A 24,859-nucleotide genomic window follows, 5' to 3' on the forward strand; every position below is an offset into this window, starting at 1 on the left:
CTGTGGCAATAAAATAAGGGACACTTCAATGGAGGGTGGGGGGAGGGTGCTGGCAACCTGGGGGAGGGGGTTGCTTGACAATCAACCACTCAATAAAAGGACTAAGTTCTAGGCACATGCCACCATTTAACAAATGAGGATTTGTAGCCTTTTCACTGCAGTCATATAGTCATAGAGGCTGCACCATAGAAAATAATGTATATCATTTCCATGCTCTATGGTTAAGGCAACAAAAATGCCGTGCTGGAAGGGCACAGTTCCTGTCTGGGGAAATTGGAAATCACCTTCAAAACTAGGCCCGTCACTACATTCCGCATATAATATACTTTATTTACAATCTGCCTTCTTGACACACCCCGCTGCTCCCTCGCTGCTCCGCCTGCTATTACCTCAATGCTCCATACTAGCCCCCACCACACAAACACACACAAATCTCTTCCCAACCCCGCTCACCCTTGCACTCACTCAGTAGCCCCTCTACCCACTACCTGCTGAAAGGTGCAGTTCTATCAAGCTTTAGTAACTTAAGTGTGGATATTTTTACCTGTTGACTTTGAAGAAACAGTGAACTGGAAAGTCAGTCTTTTAATGTTTTCCTTCAGAAAGCCGGCCTTGAGCGAGTCCTCTTCCTCCAGAGCACCCCGTGGCTGAGTGGTCTGATGACAGTGCGCTTGTGCAAGGTACAAGGGCAGCAGCACGAGAAGACTCGATCCCCAGCAGCTGCCCGAGAAATATGGGACAAATGGTGTCCCGGCGGGAGCCAACAAACATGACATGGATCAAAATGTAAAATTATAGGACAGGACGGTTGGTCACCCTGGTTCATACGTACGAATTAGGAGCAGTGGTTTGGGCGGTGCTGGACTTAATCTTAGGGAATGAAGCCGGGCAAGTGGTAGAAGTGTCAGTCAGGGAGCATTTTGGGGATTGTGGCCATAACTCTAAGATTTATGGTAGTTATGGAAAAGCACAAAGATAGACCAGAAATAAAGGTCCTGGATTGGGGGAAGGACGATTTCAATATGATAAGACAGGATCTGGCCAAAGTAGCCTGGGAGCAGCTACATGTAGGAAAGTCTACATCACATCAGTGCGAATTCCCACAAAGGTGAAGGGTAGGACCAAAAAGTCCAGAGAACCCTGAATGTCAAGGGATAGAGGTATGGATAAGGAAAAAAAAAGTGGCTTATGGCAGATACAGAGGGCTGAAAACAGCAGGAGCCCTAGAGGAGTTTAGAAAGTGTAGGGGGTACTTAAAAAATGTATTAGGAGAGCAAAGAGGGGACATGAAAAAACACTAGCAGGCAAGATAAAGGAAAATCCCAAGGCATTTTATAAATATCTTAAGGGCAAGAGGATAACCAGGGTAAGAGTTGGGCCCATTAGGGACCAAAGTGGCAATCTATGCAGGGAGCTGGAGGACTTGGGTGAGGTTTTAAATGATTACTTTTCATCTGTGTTCACTATGGAGAAGGACGATGTAGGTGTAGAGATCAGAGTGTGATTTACTAATTAGCATTGAAAGGGAGGAGGTATTAGCTGTTTTAGTAGGCTTAAAAGTGGATAAATCCCCAGGCCCAGATGAGCTGTATTCCTGGCTGCTATGAGGCATGGGAGGAAATTGCAGGGGCTCTGACACTAATTTTCAAATCCTCTCTGGCCACAGGAGAAGTGCCTGATGACTGGAGGACAGTGAATGTGGAACAATTATTCAAGAATGATAGTAAGGTTTAACCAGGTAATTACAGGCCAGTGAGTCTAACATCAGTGGTAGGGAAACTATTGGAAAAAGTTCTGAGGAACAGGATTAATCTTCACTTGGAGAGCCAGGGATTAATTAGGGATAGTCAGCATGGCTTTGTCAGGGGGAGATCGTGTCTAACAAATTTGATTGAATTTTTCGAAGAGGTGACTAGTTGTGTAGATGAGAGTAGTGCAGTTGATGTAGTCTACATGGGCTTCAGTAAGGCTTTTGACAAGGTCCCGCATGCGAGAATGGTCAAGGTAAGAGCCCATGGGATCCGGGGCAATTTGGCAAATTGGATCCAAAATTGGTTTAGTGGCAGGAGGCAGGGGGTGATGGGCAAAGGTTGTTTTTGCGATTGGAAGTCTGTGATGAGTGGTGTACCACAGGGATCGGCGCTGCAGCCCTTGCTGTTTGTAGTGTACATTAATAATTTAGATGTGAATATAGGAGGTATATTTGCAGGTGACACGAAAGTTGGTGATGTCATAAATAGTGAGGAGGAAAGCCTTAGATTACAAAACGATATAGATGGGCTGGTAAAATTGGCAGAGCAGTGGCAAATGGAATTTAATCCTGAGAAGTGTGAGATGATGCATTTTGAGAGGACTAACACAGCAAGGGAATATACAATGAATAGTAGGACCCTAGGAAGTACAGAGGATCAGAAGGACCCTGGTATACATGTCCATAGATCCCTGAAAGCAGCAGCACACATAAATAAGGTGGTTAAGAAGGCATATGGGATACTTGCCTTTATTAGCTGAGGCATAGAATATAAGAGCAGGGAGGTAATGTTGGAGCTATGTAAAACACTAGTTAGGTCACAGCTGGAGTACTGTGTGCAGTTCTAGTCACCACACTATCGGAAGGATGTGTTTGCACTCGAGAGGGTGCAGAGGAGACTCACCAGGATGTTGCCTGGGTTGGAGCATTTCAGCTATGAAGAGAGACTGGATAGGCTAGGGTTGTTTTCCTTAGAGCAGAGAAGGCTGAGGGGGGACCTGATAGAGGTGTGCAGGATTATGAGGGGCATAGATATGGTAGATAGGAAGAAAGCTTTCCCATTAGCAGAGGTGTCAATAACCAGGGGGCATAGATTTGAGGTATGGGGCAGGAGGTTTAGAGGGGATTTGAGGAAAAAAAAATTCAGCCAGAGGGTGGTTGGAATCTGGAACTCACTGCCTGAGGGGGTGATAGAGGCAAGAACCCTCACGACATTCAAACACCATTGCATGCAGGGCTACGGGTCAAGTGCTGGAAAATTGGATTAGAACTAGGTGTTTGATGGCCGGCATGGGCATGATGGGCCGAAAGGGCAGCTTCTGTTCTGTATAACTCTATGAGTAGGCCACTTGGCCCAAACCATTCAATAAGATCATAGTTGATCTGACTGTAACCTCAACTCCACAATCTCACCTACTCCCAATAACCTTTCACTCACCCCCTTGCTTATCAAGAATCTATTTGCCTTAAAAACATTTAAAGACCCTGCTTCCACACCGCCTTTTGAGGAAGGGATTTCCAAAGACTCACGACCCTCAGAGAAAAAAAAATTCTCATCTCTGTCTTAAATGGGCAGCCCCTTATTTTTAAACTGTGAACCCTAGTTCTAGATTCTCCCACAAGAGGAAACATTCTCACCACATCCACCCTGTCAAGACCCCTCAGGATCTTAAATATCTCAATCAAGTCACCTCCTATTCTTTGAACTCCAGCGTATACAAGCCTAGCCTGTCCAACTTTTCCTCATAAGACAACCAGTCCATTCCAGATATTAACCTAGTAAACCTTCTTTGAACTGCTTCCAATACATTTAAATCCTTCCTTAAATAAGGAAACTAATGCTTACTCCAGATGTGTCCGGGTCTCACTAATGCCCTGTATAACTTTCCAAATATATAGAAAATAATAGATTGCCTCTATTAACAAACGAACTCTTATGGCATTCCTCTCTGGCAGAAATTAAATAAATGAATTCAATCCATTTGCCCACATTGGCAACGGCAGCCTTAAAACGTTTCACTTACCACGCATCAGGTCTAAGTGGTTAAAACAGAGCTTAAAGGTTAAAAAATGCTGTTGAAGGAAGCTTACTCAGCCTGGACCATTGCTGGGGTTTGAAACACAGGTGAGTCCCTGCAGGTGTGGGCCGGTCTGCCTTGGCCCTTGACCCCGGCCGGACTGCCCAATAGGAAAGCGCCGTGTTGGCTCTAGCAGGTTTCCCGGCGTGCCCCGGGCGCTGCCTCCGCGAGGTGAAGATGGCGGCGTTGGTAACGGTTACCGGTGGATTATTGCTCCTGCAGCTTGTCCAGGCCATCGGAGGCGGCGGTACAGCCGCCGAGCTGCCCAGCCGCCGCTTCGAGTACAAATACAGCTTTAAGGGGCCGCACCTGGTACACAGCGACGGCAGTATCCCCTTCTGGACACACACGGGCAGTAAGTGGTCACTGGGGTAACCGGCGGCGGCTCAGGGGCGAAGGTGCTTCCCTCGGGAGGGAGGCAGGCCCGTGTGGATTACTGTCATTGCCGCTTTCCCTTTCCCAATTGCGGCAAGCTGGCGCAGCTTCCCCAGCCAGACCTGCGAACGGCAATGTTGAGACTGGAGATGGGGGAGAGTGAGAGACACCCAGCCTTCAGAAAGAAAGAGTGGGTTGCGAATTTTAGAAAGAGTGTGAGCTACTCCCAAGTGAGGAGAACCATAACGGATTTTATTTAGGCCTTTTTCCCCTCTTATTACTGGAACGCTTCGTTCCTGTCTAAACTTAGAGTTCAATGTAAATCATTATTCTGTGCTATTGCTCCAGTTTTGTGTATGCACAAGTGCCTGTTACTAAATTAGAGATCTGTCTTTTTTTTTAAAGTTATCCACTGTCGTTTTGATGCAATTTTCAAGCATTTTAATGATTTAATGATGATTCGCAACTGCAACGTATGTTTTTATTCATTTATGTCATGAATGCATTCAGACATCGTGCTGCTGTGCATGGCCTACAACGTACTAATTCTCGTCTCAAGTTAAACATGCATGGCAGAGAATTAAATTTTGCTACAATTGTCTTGAGAAGAAATGTGGGAAGTGTGGAATTTAGTCCAGAGAAGTATGAGGTAATGCATTTGGGGAGAACTAAGAAGGTAAGGGTATACATAATAAATGGGATTCAGAAATGTGTGGAGGAACAGAGTGAGCTTGGAGTTTATGTCTACAGTTCCCTGAAGGTTGTAGGACAGGTAGTCAAGAAGGCAGGTGGGATACTTTCCTTTTTATTAATTGAGGCCTAGAGCACTTGAGCAGGAAGGTTATGCTAGAACTGTGTAAAGTACTAACTTGTGAGGAGAGCACAGAGACTGCATAGACAGAGACAGGTTGGGAGTGGGCAACATATGGAAGATGAAGTATAACATTGGGAAGTGTGAGGTTATTCACTTGCATAATAACAAAAAAGCAGGGCATTTTGAAAAAGGTGTAAAACTTATAAATGTTGATGTTCAAAAGGTCTTGGTGTAAGTATAAGAAACAATGTTAGCAAGCAGGTACAGCAAGCAATTGGGAAGGTGAATAACATGCTGCTGTTTATTGCAAGAGGATTGGAGTACAAGAATAAGGAACTGTTGCTACAGTTCAGATGTGGCCTCACCAAAGCCCTGGTGTACTGTGCAGTCTTGGCTCTATATCCAAGGAAGGCTATACTTGCATTGGAAACAAAACAATGAAAGTTCACCAGAATAGTCCTTGGGATGAGAGGGTCCTCTCATGTTGAGAGGCTGAGTAAATTGGGTCTATGCCCGCTGAAGTTTAGAAGAATGAGAAGTGATCCCATTGAAATATATAAGATTCTGAAGATATTTGATAGAGTAGATTCTGAGAGGTTATTTCCCTGGCTGGGGAATCTAGTACCTGAGGATGCAGACTCAGGATAAGAAACTGATCCTTTGGGACTGAGATGAGGGAGAAACTTCACTCAATGGGTTGTGAATCTATGGAAACCTGTATCTCCAGAGAATTGTGGATACTCCACCATTGGACATACTTAGGCATGGGATAGACAGATTTTTGGTGTGTCAGGCGATCAAGGAATATGGGGAGCAGGTGGGAAAGTGGAGTTGAGGCAAAAGATCAGCCATGATCATATTGACTTGTAGAGCAGGCTTAATGGACTGTACTCCTCCTATTTCTTGTATTCTCGTGTAACACTAGTTAGACTGCAGCTGGAGTAGTGTTTACAATTCTGGTCACTGCATGACAGGGAGAATGTGATCACACTATAGTTCAAAATTCCCCAGAATGGCAGACAAATTGGTGCTCGAAAGCTCCCAAAAAGACCTGGGAAATTCAATCATGGGAGCAAAAATGAAAGAAAAGTCGACCCTATAAAAGAGAGAGAGAATCTGTGAGGAGCTGCTCCTCCAATCACAGATTCTGTCTCTGGAGGGGCATCAAGGACGGGAGACCTGGGAGTGATTTTTTTTCCCTAAATAGTTGCTGCTTTTAAGTTGTCCCATTAAGCAATTTTGTTCTGTTGTTGGTGACATCTTTTGATGATCTGCTTCTATCATTGCTTGTTTGTCCCTACAACCACACCAACCCCCTCCACTTCTCTCTCTCTCTCTCTCCCGCCCCCCCACACACCTTAAACCAGCTTATATTTCAACTCTTTCTTGGACTCGAATTCAAATTCTGTCAAAGGGTCATGAGGACTCGAAACGTCAACTCTTTTCTTCTCCACCGATGCTGCCAGACCTGCTGAGGTTTTCCAGATAATTCTGTTTTTGTTTTCCCATTAAGCAATTGTTTGGAGGAAGAAACAAATTTGCCTCCTGCAATTACCTGCTAATAAAACATTCTAAGCATTCTCTGTGACAGTTAATTACTCCTGCCAAGTGAGCCAAAACATAATTATCTGTTTTATCATCATCATAAAATGATAAAATGGACTATATTCTAGGTTTTAGATAATTTGAGTACTGAATATAAATTGACAAATGCCTTGAATTGTCTACTTGAAACTACATCAGTGTCGATAAGATTATTGACGCATACAGGGCATTTTAACAAGACCATGAATATACCCCCGGAACAAATCTGATAAGCACTGATTTGCCAGTACTTCAATTACACAGTGCCTTTATGTGACCATAAATGCTTTATAAACCAAGGAGGTTTTATGCATGTCTCAGTGCTTCTTTGCACTTTCTGATGGAATCTTGTGTCAAGATTTTCCACTGTAGGTGTAGTGTGGACCCATATGGATAATGGTGGGTCTTAAATAGACTCGTCATTTTTGATGTATGGTCATTGACCTGAATCAGTAACAGTCTTTTCACGTTGCTGCCTGACCTGTCAAGTGTTTCCAGCATTATTTTTCATATAGTCATCCAATTCTGATGTTAGATTTTTTTTTATGGTTTTGGAGAATTGACAATGTGGGTTGCTGGCATGGCAAGCATTTATAGACCGTCAACGGATGCCCTTGTGAAGGTTGCATTGGGCCTTAAATTAAAACCCTGTGTTGTGTAAGTGCTGCCACAATATTGCATAGAGTTCCAGGGCTCTAATAGTGTTACTTGTCCATATATTGTGAAGAGAGCATTGAAGTGCTAATGTTCTGATGCACCTGCTATGATTATTTTTCTAGGTCAGCGTTTCCCAAACTTTTTCTGGCCACGGAACACTTTTGACCTCAAAGTATTGACGGAACACTTAAGAAATCTTATGTTGAAAAGTTAAAGCACAAAAAATTGTTTTTTGTGCAATAGGTATAAACATATAAAACAAATTTATAGGAGTTTTTTCTATTTCTTATATGTATACATTTATAATTAAGTTATTTTATTCAACAAAGTATTTAAGACTTTTTTCCCCATTTTTAATGGGAGGAGTGATGCTGCTGCTTTTACTCACAAATTAATTTAATAATAGGAGTGATGCTGGAGAGCTGGATTCTCATATCAGGTGCTGCATTTAGCCTGCTCCTGTTCTTTGCTTTTGTTGCAGAGTAACATGAAAAGCATTTTCATTCAGATACATTGTAGTGAAAGGAGGGAGCTCGTGAATTCTTCTTTTGCCACATTCGGGCACTTGTGAATTAAGCAACTCCAAAAATTTATTAATGGAAGGTAACTAAAGCTTTGTTTTAGTGTGGAGTCAGCTCTCATAATCTTACACTGATACACTGGCTTGGTTCTTAGCGCAAATGGGTTACGCATCCACGTATTGTAGTCGTTTGCTGTTGGAAAATCTTCCATCAAAGAGGAGTGCAAGTCATGCAGGTGATGTGTAACATCACTGAAGATATTTTTACTGGGAGCAGAATTAATTTTACTGAGAAAGTAATTCGACGTTGGAAAGCAGTCAACGTTCTTGGGCCGTATCTTCCAAGTTCCCCAGCATCAGATTTGGGGGGTACCCCAAAGGTGTGCTGGGGAACCCCCTTGGAACTTCACAATTAAGGATTTGCAAGGCAATTGCCTCACAATTAAGGATTTGCAAGGCAATTGCCTATAAGTGTAAACTTCCTTTGGGCAATTGCCCTGCACCGGGAACCATCCGAAAATGCAATTTAAATCGCAGACTTCAGATGGTTCCGGCAGGGTTACACCAAGAGTTATTCATAAATAGTTAGAAGAATTAAAGCCTGTTCTAACTTCTGGGTAACTATTGTAAAGGCCAAGGCCACCCCCAGCCCTCACCCACGTGCCCCCTGCGCCCCCCACTCAACAGTCCTATTCACTTACCTTCTCCCCAGCTTACCAAGGACCTTTAAATTTCAATAGGATCTTTTAACTTACCTGATTTACAGCAGCTAGTGCTTTTTTTTTAAAGGGGGCATGAATTCTTTACTTTAACGGAGCTGGACTTGAATATTGGGCCTCGGGGACAAGCTGCGCTACCTGGATCTTTCCTGGCCTGAGTCGGAAGGTTGAGTGAGACAGGCTAGGAAGAAAAATCATGTACTTAATTGAGCATGGAGTGGCAATCTGAAACTGATTGCCACTCTGAGGAAGTTACGGCCCCTTGCATTTTATGCATGAAGTCCAAAAATATAGTTTCTGCAACAACAATGAAACCTTGACATTTTGCAGTAGAAATGGTAACATCCTTTCCCTTTAGCGACAGATTCACTTCATTTAGTTTTGTAAAACTATCTGCATAATGCACAAGGCTCATGAGGTATTTGACCAATACATGGAAAGCTTGTGATCCACACAAAACACCAGTACTTCATGACAAAGCTCAGTCTTACAAGCACTTTGCCTTGCGACAGCCACCTCACTGTATGTAGGAACTGCGCTGTGCACTCACTACCCATTTCTTTGCACGGAATTTTAAATAGCCTGGATTTCAGCCATCAAGTTTTAATGTAATTGATAATTTGCACTGCCCCATCCAGCACATTTTTTTTTCAAGAGATGTAGGCATCTTCTTAACAGCATGTGCTTGTCTGTGGAGGACATAGTGACTGCTCGTGCAATGCGATGCTACATCCTTGATCCATGCTACAACACCTGCTGTCTTCCCAACCATTTCCCTGGTGCCATCACTGTACACGTCAACGTACGTTTCCCAACTAATTTTATGTCTTTTCATAAAGTTGTTAATGCAGTTGACTATTTCTTCACCAGTGGTGTTGCTTTGCAAAGATTCACATAGAAGCAATTCCTCCTCAATAAATTTATCCGACTTAATGCACAAATACAAGCAATTCTGCAAGCCCTGACACGTCAGTTGACTCATCTAGCTGTAATGAATATGCATCGCAGGATTTCAGTCGCAAAAGTAGCTCATTCTCGATGTCAGCAGCAAGATCTTGAATTCACTGGGCAACAGTATTGTTTGACAGCTGTAGTGCCTCAATTTTTTTTCCCAGTATGCTCATCAAGCATGCATGTTACAATGTCTTTAGGACAAGGCATGATCAGGTTTTCTCTAATCAAATGGGCTTCTCCCGCAAGTGCAATGCAGGAACCTAAGCCCCTGTTGTATTTTCATTATCAGTTTTGACAGCTTCTAACATTAAGCTTTTACAGTTTATAAGTGCATTAAGCTTTCTCTCAAAAAACCTTATGTCTTTACCTTTATATTCAGAATGATTTGTTTTCAAATGCTTTCACAGTTTAGCAGGTGCCATAAAACTGTTGGATAATATTTTGTAGCACATGACACATTGTGCTTCAGGGGAATCATTTTCTCCAACACAAGCTCAAAATACACACAGCTCTTGTCATACTTGTGTTTCTTATTTCCCGCTGCTGATTCAATTGTTGTGGGTAGTGGTCACTTCATTTTGGAAAGATCGTTTTCTGTTTTTTCGGCAGTGGTTGACTGAAGTTGTTTACCTTCATTGCTAGTTATTATATCAGGAGAGCTTGCTTTTCACTTCTTTGAGCTCCCTTTAACCACCAATCCATAGCCAAGTAGCCTGCCCTAATATAATTTTGTAACATTGCAAAATTTTACAAACACAAGAGAAGCTTGTTTCCTTGAAATAATGCACAAATAGATTATCACTAATGAGACTAAGCAGCGACCACGAGCAAGCGGCACAAAACGTTTTCACCAGCCAACAGTGTGCGCGCACAGTGAAACACATTTAGCCAAGCAGGCAATACAAAATGTTTTGTACAACTATATACATGACCATGTTGCAAAACATTTTCAATTTCACATGGTGTGATCAACTCTAATCTAAGACTGCCACCTTGCATACCCCTACACTCCACCCACACTACACAAATGTTCTTCACGGAACCTCAACGTTCCACAGAACACCATTTGGGAAACTGGTAGATGTTGCAGGTTTGGAAAGTATTGCTACAGTGAATGAGTGGGTGCTGATCAAATATACTGTTTTCTCCCCAATCATGTTGAGTTTCCTGACTTCTTGTAGCAGCATCTATACAGGCAAGTGGAGAGTATGCCATCACACATACCTAACTTGTGCCTTTAAATAAGTGTGGACGTAGCTGGTAAAGCCACCATTTATTGCCCACCACTGATTGCACTTGAGCAGAAGGTAATGAGTCATCTTTTTGAATACAGTGGTGTAGCTTGCTAGGCATTTTGGAGGGCAGTTTAAGAGTTAACCACATTGCTGTGGGTTTGGAGTCACATATAGGCCAAATCAGGTAAGGACTGCCATTTTCTTTCCAGAAAAGATGTTAGTGAATTAGATGGGCATTGATGACTAATTGTTAGACTTGTGGTCACCATTACTGTCACTAAATGTTTTATTCCAGATTTATTTAATTAATTGAATTTAAATTCCCTAGCTGCCATAGTAGGATTTGAATTCCTGTCCTCGTGGCTAGGTGGAAGCTGTCCTGCTCTTTTGTGTGGAAGATGCTGTAATATAAACTAGACTGAGCGAAGGTGGAAGATTCTCTTCCCTGTGCAACAGTTGGATTTTTAACAGCCCAGTTCTGTTTTCTGGTACTAATCCACAAATGACCAAACTTAGTACATTTAATTGCAGTTTAGCATAGTGGGATTTGAAACCAAAGCCTCTGGTTTGTTAGTCCCTTATCATGACCACTACTGCTACATACCTGATGTATCATAGATCAAGCATTAAAACTGTAATGGGTGTGTCTGTGTTAGCTTAAAATGTTCAAAAAAGTGTGTATAATTGATGCACGACAGAGATGCTCCTATTTAGACTGTCGAAAGGCAGTCACTATAATCATTGCAGAAAACATTTTTTTGCTGGATATGTTTTTCTTGTTAATAAAAATTTATATATGCAGTAATTTCTGGCATTATCACACTACAAACTAAATTCATATAGCTCAGTATATAACTTGCTGGTAAGTCAACAAATAAAAGGAAAGAAAAGTAGCTTACTTAATTCTCGGCATACTGTGCTCATGCCCCAGCTCCTAGTTGACTGAAGTCTGATGACCTTGGGTACCTTGTAGAATTCCTTTGCAGATTCCATTTTGGAAAAGCAGTATTTGTCTGTTCCTAGTAACTCAAGTTATAATTTTCATGAGAGATTTTTATATTATCCAATAATTTGAGTTGTGACTGGCATAGTAAAGTAGGAATTTAGTGCTAAATTTATACATTTTTCAACAAAATTTGAATTGTGGTGTAGACCATACATAACTGAACAACACATTAAGATTATGATGCGAAGAGCAGACAGTTTACAATGTTCTCAACCCTGCTTTATCCTCCAGTATGTGTTCTCTATACAATATATAAATTGTTAGGTTTAGTTCATTTTTGTGCACTTTTTGCCAGTAGTTAATGCAATATCAGATGAGACTCCTGTAATTGAACGAAGCAATTTGAAATAAATTGTTAGGTTTTATTTAACTGCATGTGACGGCATGTAAATTACATTGCCACCTAGAATTACTATTTTTTTTGTGGTAAATTAAAATGTGTTCTTCACATCATCCTGTCTGTTTGAAATATTTTATAACTTAAATTAAAGGATTGTGAATTTTAAAATTTTGCTGAGGTTGTGCTCTTGCTTGTGTAATGACTATAACAGTTTCTGTGTTTAATCTAGTATAATTGCGAGGAAGTAGTGCACATTAATTTTAATGTGGAAAATTTGCGTAGGTACAATAACAATAATGTGTTTTTGGTGGGGGAGGGGAAGCTGATAACTTTCATTAAGCCTTGAAACATCTAGACATTAATTTATTGTTGTGAAAACACCATTTGTTACATGGTAGACATGTAATTTTTTTTGAGGAATTTGCTGCTTCTACAGCTGCTGTAGACGTGTGAAAAGTAAAATGCTGGACATTGTATCACCAGCAAACAACGCATTATTGGGATGCTCTAATCTGCCTTGGCATTTATTGGCTTGGTGCTGGCAGACTTCTTTACATTACACTGTGGAAATAAAATAAATGTTGTAATACTCACCTCTTGTGGGTCATGCCATTTAAATTTTAGTAGAAATATACATAGTAACTGCATTAATAATCTAGGGTCCTGGACTAATCTAAAAAGTTTGTTGACACCCCACCATGGCGATTTGAGAGCTTGAACATTTGAAAATAAAACATTTGGCTAAAATAAGTGACCATGAAGCATTGTAAAAACCCAACCGATTCACTGAAGCCCTTTTTTAGGAAGGGAAACTTCCTTCCCTGGACTGACCTATATCTGATACATTGAAGAGGTTAGATTCTCAACTTTGAAATTGCCTCAAATCACAGTTAAAGGTAACTGCTAAATGCCAGCCTTTGTTCGGCCTATTCTTTTAAATGAGAAATCAGGACTAATGTCCTCAATCGAGCATTCAAATATGAATCAACAATCTCCCAGTTTTTAGAGCAACAACTCAAGCCAGGATAATGGTACTCTTCAGGGCCAAATAACAGAATAGAGGGGTCCTGGAACAAGGTCGTCCTCCTCAACATTAAGGGACTTTCCAGGTCTGAGTGAACAGGAATATAAGCTGCATGGAAAAATATTTCTGGAAGAAGAACATCACGTCAATTTTCAACATTCACTGCATTCCATTTTTGCAGCAAGAATGCTAAGCATACCCTGAGAAGTGAGCTTTTGTGGTAATACCATGCAACATGACAGCACTCTAACCTATTTCCTGAATGAAGCTGAACCAAACCTTCCACAATCGCCTGAAGAAGATAGCTGCTAAGTTGGAGATGTGGGTCAACCTGGTTCAGAAACTGGCAAACATGCTCGGGGAGCATCAGTGCTTTGGATGTCAATGATGGTCCTCGTTTATTGTGCATTAGCATGGACCAGAAGTAACCAGACTTGAAAGTTCCAGCGACAAACTGCATGGTTGGTTGGACATCAAGTTGACCCAACACCCTGGCTGCCTGTGCTGTTGCTATGAGGCTGCATTGTTTCAGAAAGTCCAGCAAATCGAGGGAAAACTAATGTCTCTCCATCCACCAGAGCCCTAAACAATATCCCTCAACATGACTTGGAATCATTTAAGCCCTTTCGGGCAGTACAACTTCAATGCTGGTGACGTCTGGGGGGAAAGGTGAATGTAGTTCACAAAATCACAAGATCCCTGGCTTTGATTATCTCCTGTAAAGCTTGTGGTCAACCCTAAACCGCATCCACACAAATCATGGCAGATGCAGATATTTGATGCACAAATGTAAAACTTTAGAAAGAAAACACTATGGATACTGGAAATCTGAAATTAAAACTGTAAGTGCCGAAAATACTCAGCAGGCCTGGCTGTAGAGACAGAGTTAACATTTCAAATTGTTGACTGTTCATCATAAAATTATAAACTCTATTCTTTGTGACTGTGGTCATCCAGAACAGACCATGAAACATTTTGCTACTTAATATCCGTGCTTCTCACTACAAAGGAGACATCACAGTGATACACTCCCTTATTCCTGATGTAATTATTTCGCTTAACCACCTGAATGCAAAATTGTAGCTCTACATTAGCCATTAGAAAGAGAAACCATACTGCAATGGTTCAAAACGAAGCTGGGCCACCAGCTTCATTGAACAACTGGGGATGGGCAGTAACTGCTGGCTTTGCCAGGGATGCCTGCACCGCCAGAATGAAGAATAAAATAGGGCCCTTGGACTTAGTCCCTTATTTACCAGTCTAACTAATATCAGTTAAGTAGATGTTCTGGTGAAACAATAGTTGGAGTCCCCTTGGGTTAATCAACCTTGGAAAGACACTGGCAAAATATGCATAATACTGAGAAAAAACATAACCCATTTGGATGTATTTTTGGTAGTTAAACTGTGTCTTTGTATTCGGTCCTGAAACCTTTTTTTTGGTGTTAGAAATTAAGTGAATGACATTAAATGAGAAAATGTAACTGCATTGTATTTTATCCAGGCAGCAATCAAACTAAAACCGTTTGAATGCTTCCAAAATCCTCGCTTTCTACATTTTATCTTTGACAGATGCAACACCGATCATGAGAAAATTCTAAATATCTAAAATATTTCTGTTTACAACATGAAATCTGTAGTGTACTGAAGCTGCTGGTGTGTGACTTGTTTTCCAGGCAGAATTTTAAATGTAACATCTGAAGCAAATTAAAAAGCTATGCTAGCAGATTATTTCTTCGATTTCAAAAATGGCTTCATAATTAATTTGATCGTGAATTCCAGTCTTTGCTGAAATTGTGAATTAGCTGGGTACCTGGTGAATCAAAATATCACTGGTATCCAATCTAAGGCTCCCATATATAACAGCACTTGGCACGTTGCTTTTTGTGAATGGTTTCACTGTATAAAATACTTTTGTGGCTCCCATTTGTAGTTAGGTACATTTCACCAGTAATCAAACTTAAAGATAGTCTTTACGTTTTTTTAATTCATTCACGGGATATTGGCTTTGCTGGCTGGGCCAATATTTATTGCCCATCCCCAGTTGTCCTTAAGAAGATGGTGGGAAGCTGTCGTCTTGAACCGCTGCAGTCCATGTGGCGTAGATACAACCACAGTGCTGTTAGGAAGGGAGTTCCAGGATTTTGACCCAGCGACAGTGAAGGAATGGTAATATATCTCCAAATCAGGATGCTGAGTGACTTGGAGGGGAACTTCCAGGTGGTGGTATTCCCATCTATCTGCTGCCCTTGTCCTTCTATGGTGGCCGTGGGTTTGGAAGCTGTTGTCTAAGGACCCTTGGCGAATTCCTGCAGTGCATCTTGTAGATGGACTGCACTGTTGCTACTGTGCATCAATGGTGGAGGGAGTGAATGTTTGTGGATGTGGCGCCAATCAAGCGGACTGCTTTGTCCTGGACGGTGTCCAGCTGCTTCAGTGTTCTAGGAGCTACACTCATCCAGGCAGGTGGGGAGTATTCCAACACACTCTTGACTTGTGCCTTCTAGATGGTGGACAGGCTTTGGGGAGTCAGGAGGCAAGTTATTTGTCGCACGATTCCTAGCCTCTGACCTGCTCTTATAGCCACAGTATTTATATGACTATATAGTTCAGTTTCTGGTCAATGGTAACCCTGAGGATGTTGATAGTGGGGGATTCAGTGATGGTAATACCATTGAACATCAAGGGGCGATGGTTAGATTCTCTCCTGTTGGAGACAGTCATTGCCTGACACTTGTGCGGCATGAATGTTACTTGACACTTGTCATCCCAAGCCTGGATATTGCCCAAGTCCTGCTGCATTTGAACATGGACTGCTTCTGTATCTGAGGAGTCGTGAATGGTGCTGAACATTGTGCAATCATCAGCGAACATCCCCACTTCTGACCTAATAATGGAAGGAAAGTCATTGATGAAACAGCTGAAGACGGTTGGGCTGAGGACACTACCCTGAGGAACTCCTGCAGTGACGTCCTGGAGCTGAGATGACTGACCTTCAACAACCACAACCATCTTCCTTTGTGCTAGGTATGACTCCAACCAGCGGAGAGTTTTCCCCCGATTCCCATTGACTCCAATTTTGCTAGGGCTCCTTGATGCCACACTCGGTCAAATGCTGCCTTGATGTCAAGGGCAGTCACTCTTCCCTCACCTCGGGAGTTCAGCTCTTTTGTCCATGTTTGAACCAAGGCTGTAATGAGGTCAGGAGTTGAGTGGCCCTGGCAGAACCCAAACTGGCCAGCAATGAGCAGGTTACTGCTAAGCAAGTGCTGCTTGATAGCACTGTTAACGACCCCTTCTATTACTTTACTCTTGATGGAGAGTAGACTGACGGTAATTGGGCGGGTTGGATTTGGACATACCGGGGCAATTTTCCACATAGCCGGGTAGATTCCAATGTTGTAGCTGTACTGAACCAGCTTGACTAGGGGTGTGGCAGATTCTGGAGCACAGGGCTTCAGTGCTATTGCTGGAATGTTGTCAGGGCCTATAGCCTTTGCAGCATCCAGTGACTTCCTTTTTATATGAAAGTCATATACTTTGTATCTCTTCATGTTGAATATGATGGGATTGGATTACTATGGTGTTTTGTTTGCTTGAACTTTCACTGATGCTGAAAAGGTGGAGTTTTCTCTTTGGAGAACTATCGTGTGTTTGGTTGCCTACTTGATGAGATTGAGTGGACTGGGTTAACTCTGGGCTGAGATTATTTGAACATCGCCTATGGAAGAAACTGTTATAGTAGTTTAAACCTTTAATCGTCCTGAATGTTTGTATGAATTGAGAGATTTTCTTTGTTTTTTTAGATGCAATCCCAAGTGCCGATCAAATTCGTATAACACCATCACTGAAAAGCCAGAAGGGATCTGTTTGGACAAAAAACAAATTTAGCTTTGAAAACTGGGAAATTGAAGTTACTTTCCGAGTGACAGGGAGAGGACGGGTTGGAGCTGATGGGCTGGTAATGTCCTCTTAATTCTATTTTATATTGTTGAAAATTGCTGTGCCATTTATTACAATGCACTTCTCTCACCTCCTTCTGACTTAGGCAATCTGGTACACTGTAGATCAAGGATTGGATGGCCCAGTTTTTGGAGCAGCTGATTCATGGAATGGTGTTGGTATTTTCTTTGACTCCTTTGACAATGATGGAAAGGTATGTACAAGTACAAATGACCACTTCACACAAAAACATAATTAAAGCAGTTATGATAACTCCCTCCAGTAAAATCTTATTTATTGTGTTTATAAATATGCACTCTGTGTTGGGCAGTTTTGAGTATATTGTTGAACACGACCTTATGAGATAAGAAATTGAAACAGGAGTAGGCCATGTGGCTCCTCAAGCCTGCTCTATTCAGTAAGATAGTGACTGGACTTCTCCATCAACTGCATTTCCTGCCATATCCCTTGATTATCTTGGTGCACAAGATATCCCATTAATTTTGGTCTTGAGGGAACTTGAATAACCGTTTGTGTTTTTTTCCCTCCTTGCTATACCAATAGCACACATTTGTTTTTAAACCACAAGTGGTAAAGGCTCACTTTACCTTTCACATTTCCAGTTTTTCCTAATTGCACAAATTGTGGCTCTTCCATTCTTTCAGAGTTCACATTTAACAGACAAGAATAGTATCCGTTGTAAGTGGTTTGCATCATATATTCCTCCTCAAGCATGGTAACATGTGCTGTAAAGAATTGAATTTAACCATATGAACCTGACCCAGTTTAAAAATGGAGATCATTCAAAGATATTTGAAATTACCCAAGTTTGGTAACCTTTCTGAACTGGAAAGGATTATTGTGTCAAGTATATTTGATATATGCCTACAATTAAAATATGTTAGAGAAACCCCCAACATACCTGTTCAGTACAAAACTGTTATTATTGTGTCCAAGCACAAATTTGATTTTCTTCATTTTCAATAGTACTAAACATTCAAAGTGAAACATTTTCACTTTCTGAATGCAGCTACTTTTTGTTGCTTATGAGGCATATATTAGTATTTTGATACCAGATGGCACAGCTCTTTCTGATTGAACTTAAATGCAAAGTGGCACCTAGGATGAGAAGATTGTCCTATGATGAGAGGCTAAGTGAATTGGTTTTATATTGTCTGGAGTTTAGAAGAACGAGGGGACCTCACTGAAAAACAAGATGCTGAAGGGGCTTAACAGGGTGGATGCTAAGAGATTATTTTCACTGGTCGGGGAATCTTAAACATGAGGGCACGGTCTCGGGATAATGGGCCAATCATTTAGGACTGAGGTGAGAAGAAATTAATTCACTCAAAGGGTTGTGAATTCTTGGAATTCTTTATGCCAGGTAGTTGTGGATGCTCAATTATTGAATACACATAAGGCTGGGACAGACAGATTTTTGGTCTCTTAGAATTAAGAGATATGGGAAGTGGCAGGAAAGCAGAGTTGAAGCCCAAGATCAGCTGTGATAGTATTGAATAATGGAGCAGGCTCGACAGGCTCTATGGCCTTCTATTTCTTGTGAACTTCATTAGTGTACAGGATAGGGTTCTAGATCTCAATGGTATCCCGTCTATAATTGCAGAATCTACCTTCAATGTGTGCAGATGCATTGAATTCTACCGTTTTAATGTCTGCAATCAGCAATCATTTTTTGGATCTTGATATTGTAGTTGTGTAGATTTGCTTTTGTTTTGTTTATAAATATGTGTGCGCTTTAATCCTGTTACTGTAGTTTCATCCTATGCCCTATATTTGAGTTTTTTAACCTGATATTAACCAGATATTTTTAACCAGCACGAAGATATTTAACACAAGTAAAAAGCTTCTTTTTGATATTAATTATATAAATTGTTAATCGTTGTATTTATGTTGAGCTATTGTTGTGGAATCCCTTAAGCTCTGACAGTGAATAGGAAAAGTTGTACATAGTTAAAATGAAGAATAATGATTGTGGAAAGTTAACTCGAAAGTTTCCTTTTGTAATTTGCAGAAGAATAACCCAGTAATACTTGTCATCGGAAACAATGGGCAATATCTTTATGATCATCAGAAGTAAGTTTTTTTTTAAAGTAATTTCTGTAACTATTTATCTTTTTTGTAATAATGTGGATCTGTTTAGACTGGGGCACATTGTTGGGTTAGGTCAGTGAGGATTGAAGGTGATTTACTCTGCATCTACTGGGCTATGTCTGACCTGGAAGCGCTTGACGTTGAATGTCTGAAATAGCCTGAGTTCCATTTACCAGTTTGGATAGCCATCATTTTAAGCAAAAAAGTCATTTTTTGAAAAATAAAACAATTGGTTTTGCATTGTCACCTGTCCTGGCCTTAATATCTGCTGAACTGGATTCAAACCCTTCTCCAGCACAATGCTAAAGAAGTGTTGCATTGTTGAAAATGCTATCTTATTGATGAGACATTAAACCAACATATACCTCTTTCGAGATTCAGTGCGTGTGAATGATTCCATACTCCAATTTGAATAGAGCAGATCTCAGTTCCTGGCTAACTTCTCCCTCCAATGAAAGTAGATTAACTAGGTATTCATCTCATGGCTGTTTGTGGGACTTTGCTGTGAGCAAAACCGCTACAAGTGTGTATTTACATTTTGGATGCAAGTTCCTTCTCTGCTCATTTCGCGTTTCTGCATTTTTTCCTTTAAGTGGAGCTGCCTTTGCAAACATTGACCAATCTTTATTTATAACTGCACAGTATGATGCAAATTGTCAAATTGCGTCATGCTGTGATTGCATGCCAAATTCAGAATGTGAAATGTTTCTTGAATTGAGTAGTTTAAAATATGTTTCGTCCCAATTTATGAAGATCAGCTTAGAATCTGCAATGTCATTTCTGAATTATGCCCAATTGAGATGGAAAAATTTTTCCAGCTAATTGACTCTGCCCAGTGATTAATTATGATGAGTAATCTAGGCCCCACTGTACATAGAAACTAATTTTTTATATCAATAGGGGGAGGGGGAAAATATTGTATTTTAAATAACTTTTATAATGCTATGTAGGCCAAAAATACATAGCCAGTAAAAATGGATAGTATAAAACCAGCAAAACAAACCCTGAACACTGAATTTTGAATACTTTAAGCCAAAATTAAGGAAACGTATTAAACTACCCCCAATTTTATTTTTGTTTGCTAATGGGCTTAACCTCTGTGTAACCTTCATAAAGATTTAACTTATTTCTGTGTTTTGATAATGCAATAACTTGCTTCTGCAGCGATGGTGCAACACAAGCATTGGGCTCTTGCCTGAGAGACTTTAGGAACAAGCCTTACCCTGTGAGAGCTAGGATAATCTACTACAGAAAAACACTGACTGTAAGTCTCTTGTATTTTCATATGTTCAAAATAATTGTGTAGCCTTGAGATTTCTCCATTTTTATCAAAGAAATCTATTCTGAACAATTATATTAGGAACAACCATGGCTTCCCTATAAGCTATTTGTTTGAAAGGTGTTTATAATAATTGGTTTTTCAATAATATCCAAGATTCATAAGGCAAAATTAAATGGTTTGTGAAACAAATATTACAAAGCTTAGACCTATTCTGCTGTAAGACTAGCTCTTTCAGTACCAACATTAAATTCTGGCCTAGCCAGTGACATCCCATGAATGAACTTATATAAATTTCACAATTTTTTTTTATGTCATTTTTCTGTATAGTTTTTTTTAACTTGTCTATTTTACATTTTTGTCTGTGGCTGTTGTGCCCACTTGCATATTTTTTTTTCTTTATTTATTCATGGGACATGGGCCCCGCTGGCTAGGCCAGCATTTATTGCCCGTCCCTAACTGCCCTTGAGAAAGTGGTGGTGAGCTGACTTCTGGAATCGCTGCAGTCCATGTGGTGTAGTACAGCCATGTTGCTGTTACGGAGAGTTCCAGGATCTTGACCCAGCGACAGTGAAGGAACAACGATATATTTCCCAGTCAGGATGGTGAGCAGCTTGGAGGGGAGCTTCCAGGTGGTGGTGTTCTCATGTATCTGCTGCCCTTGTCCTTCTAGATGGTAGCAGTTGTGGGTTTGGAAGGTACTGTCCAGGGAGCCCTGGTGAGTTCCTGCAGCGCATCTTGTAAATGGTACACACTGCTGCCACTTGTTTGTGGATTGGATGCCAATCAACTGGGCTGCTTTGTACTGGATGGCGTCAGGCCGCTTGAGTGTTGTTGGAGTTGCACTCATCCAGGCAAGTGGATAGTATTCCATCACACTCCTGACTTGTGCCTTGTCAATGATAGACAGGTCTTGTGGAGTCAGGAGGTGAATTACTCATTGCAGGGTTCTGAGCCTCTGATCTGCTCTTTTAGCCACAGTATTTATACGGCTGGCCTAGTTCAGTTTCTGGTCAATGGTTAACCACCCCCCGCCAACCCAAGGATGTTGATAGTGGGGGATTCAGCGATGGTAATGCCATTGAATGTCAAAGGACAATGGTTAGATTTTGTCTTGTTAGAGATGGTCATTGTCTGGCACTTGTGTTGTACAAATGCTACTTGCCATTTGTCAGCCCAAGCCTGGATGTTGGCCCTATCTTGTTGCATTTGGACGTGGACTGCTTCAGTACCTGAGGAGCCGCAAGTGGTGCAATCATCAGTGAACATCCCCACTTCTGATCTTACGAAGGAAGGAGAATCATTGTTAAAGCAGCTAAGATGGTTGGACCGAGGACACTACCCTGCGAAACTCCTGCAGTGATGTCCTGAAACTGAGATGATTGAGTCCAAAAACCACAACCATCTTCCTTTGTGCTGGGTATGACTCCATCCAGTGGAGAGTTTCCCTCCTGATTCCCATTAACTCCAGTTTTGCTCGGGTTCCTCGATGTCACACTCGGTCAAATGCTGTCAAGGGCAATCACTCTCCCCTCACCTCGGGAGTTCAGCTCTTTTGTCCATGTTTGAACCAAGGCTGTAATGAGGTCAGGAGCTGAGTGACCCTGGCAGAACCCAAACTGAGCATCAGTGAGCAGGTTATTGCTAATCAAGTGCCGCTTGACAGCACTGTTGACCCCTTCCATCTCTTTACTGATGATTGAGAATAGACTGATGGAGTGGTAATTGGCCCTGTTGGATTTGTCCTGCTTTTTGTGTACAGAACATACCTGGGCAATTTTCCACATTGCTGGCTTGATGCCAGTGCTGTAGCTGTACTGGAACAGCTTGGCTTGGGACTTGGCAAGTTCTGGAGCACAAGTCTTCAGTAATATTGCTGGAATATTGTCTGGGCCCATGACCTTTGCAGTACCCAGTGCCTTCAGCTGTTTCTTGATATCACATGGAGTGAATCGAATTGGCTGAAGACAGGCATTTGTGATGCTGGGGACCTCCAAGAGGAGGCTGAGATGGATCATCCACTCGACACTTCTGGCTGAAGATTGTTGCAGATGTTTCAGCCTTATCTTTTGCACTGATGTGCTGGGCTCCACCGTCATTGAGGATGGGGATATTTGTGGAGCATCCTCCTCCAGTGAGTTGTTTAATTGCCAACTCCATTCACAACTGGATGTGGCAGGAATGCAGAACTTAGATATGCTGTGTTGGATGTGGAATCGCTTAGCTCTGTCTAATGCTTGTTGTTTATACTGTTTGGCATGCAAATAGCCCTGTGTTATAGCTACACCAGGTTGATACCTTATTTTTAGGTATGCCTGGTGCAGCTCCTGACATGCCTTGCAGCACTCTTCATTGAACCAGGGTTTACCCCCCCCGGCTTTGTGTAATGTCCAAATCATTCTGTACTTTCTGACCCGATTTTTTTTTTTGTCTCACCCCTTTGATTCTCATTCTCCTCCTAGCTTGATACCGTCTGCAAATTTGCCAGTTTTGCACTGAATTTCTGAACCTGAGTTGCAACAATTGTGGCACCTCCATTGAGTCCTGAAGTAAATCACTCTACCTTTTCCACCTGCCTCACACCACCACCACCCCCCGCTGCCATCCTGTGACAATTTCTCAAACAGCTACATTTCAGAATACACAATAGCTACATTCCAAAGGTGGGCGGCAGGTCAGACGATTGGCCAGAATGTTCACTGTGCAAAGGTGGGTGGCAGGTCAGACGATTGGCCAGAATGTTCACTGTGCAAAGATGGGTGGCAGGTCAGACGATTGGCCAGAATGTTCACTGTGCAAAGGTGGGTGGCAGGTCAGACGATTGGCCAGAATGTTCACTGCGCAAAGATGGGTGGCAGGTCAGACGATTGGCCAGAATGTAAAGAACAGCAAAAAAAATGACCAAAGAATGCGGGGGAAAAATTAGTGAGAGAGAGAAAGCTAGCTTGAAATATAAAAACAGATAGCAAGAGTTTCTATTGATATTTAAATTAGAAAAGAGTTAAAGTGAGCATTGGTCCTATAGAAAATGAGAATTAATAATGGAAAATAAGGTGATAGATGAATTGAATTTTGCATCCATTTTCACTATAGAGTGTATAAGTAACATCCCAGGAATAGCTGTAAATCAGGAAAGCTAATAGAATGTTATCATTTATTGCGAGGGGAATTGAATACAAAAGTAGGCAGGTTATGCTTCAGTTGTACAGGGCATCGGTGAGACCCCATTTGGAGTATTGTGTACAGTACTGGTCACCTTATTTAAGGAAGGATGTAAATACATTGGAAGCAGTTCAGAGAAGGTTTACCAGACTAATACTTGGAACGGGTGTAGAACAAAAACAGAAACAGAAATACCTGGAAAAACTCAGCAGGTCTGGCAGCATCGGCGGAGGAGAGCACACTTGACGTTTCGAGTCCTCATGACCCTTCAACAGAACTAAGTAAAAATAGGAAAGGGATGAAATATAAGCTGGTTTAAAGGGGGGGGGGTGTGGTTATTGGGACAAGCAGCCAGTAATAGGTGGAGATAACCAAAAGAAGTCACAGACGAAAGGACAAAGATGTTGAAGGTGGTGATATTATCTAAAGGAATGTGCTAATTAAGAGTAGAAAGCAGGACAGAAGGTACAGATAGCTCTAGTGGGGGTGGGGGAATACTAAGTGCTAAAAGGTAGAGATAAACAATGGGTGGAAATACATTTAAAAATAATGGAAATAGGTGGGAAAAGAAAAATCTATATAAATTATTGGAAAAAACAAAAGGGAGGGGGAAGAAACGGAAAGGGGGTGGGGATGGAGGAGAGAGTTCAAGATCTAAAATTGTTGAACTCAATATTCAGTCTGGAAGGCTGTAAAGTGCCTAGTCGTAAGATGAGGTGCTGTTCCTCCAGTTTATGGTGAGGTTCACTGGAGCAATGCAACAAGCCAAGGACCGACATGTGGGCATGAGAGCGGGGTGGAGTGTTGAAATGGCAAGCGACTGGGAGGTCTGGGTAATGTTTGCGGACAGACCGAAGGTGTTCTGCAAAGCGGTCACCCAGTCTGCGTTTGGTCTCTCCAATGTGGAGGAAACCGCATTGGGAGCAACAAATGCATAGACTAAATTGAGGGACGAGCAAGTGAAATGCTGCTTCACTTGAAAGGAGTGTTTGGGCCCTTGGATGGTGAGGAGAGAGGAAGTGAAGGGGCAGGTGTTGCATGTTTGGAGGACGATCCTTTGGAGGACGATCCTTTGGAGGACGATCCTTTGGAGGACGATCCTTTGGAGGACGATCCTTTGGAGGACGATCCTTTGGAGGACGATCCTTTGGAGGACGATCCTTTGGAGGACGATCCTTTGGAGGACGATCCTTTGGAGGACGATCCTTTGGAGGACGATCCTTTGGAGGACGATCCTTTGGAGGACGATCCTTTGGAGGACGATCCTTTGGAGGACGATCCTTTGGAGGACGATCCTTTGGAGGACGAT

At 41.8% G+C, this 24,859-nt stretch overlaps 1 protein-coding gene across 1 annotated transcript in view; it reads left to right on the forward strand.

The window, feature by feature from the left end:
- Positions 1–3,976: 3,976 nt before the first annotated feature.
- The window catches only part of lman1 (lectin, mannose-binding, 1), a 75,140-nt gene continuing 54,257 nt past the window's right edge, over positions 3,977–24,859 (forward strand). Inside the window, exons 1-5 of the mRNA XM_041201197.1 lie at positions 3,977–4,183; positions 16,862–17,016; positions 17,104–17,211; positions 19,030–19,091; positions 20,274–20,373. Coding sequence (XP_041057131.1) covers positions 4,006–4,183; positions 16,862–17,016; positions 17,104–17,211; positions 19,030–19,091; positions 20,274–20,373 — 603 coding nt within the window. The 5' untranslated portion in view covers positions 3,977–4,005. The remainder of the gene's footprint in view (positions 4,184–16,861; positions 17,017–17,103; positions 17,212–19,029; positions 19,092–20,273; positions 20,374–24,859) is intronic.

Source organism: Carcharodon carcharias, chromosome 1 (genome assembly GCF_017639515.1).
Source record: "Carcharodon carcharias isolate sCarCar2 chromosome 1, sCarCar2.pri, whole genome shotgun sequence".
Lineage (NCBI taxonomy): Eukaryota > Metazoa > Chordata > Chondrichthyes > Lamniformes > Lamnidae > Carcharodon > Carcharodon carcharias.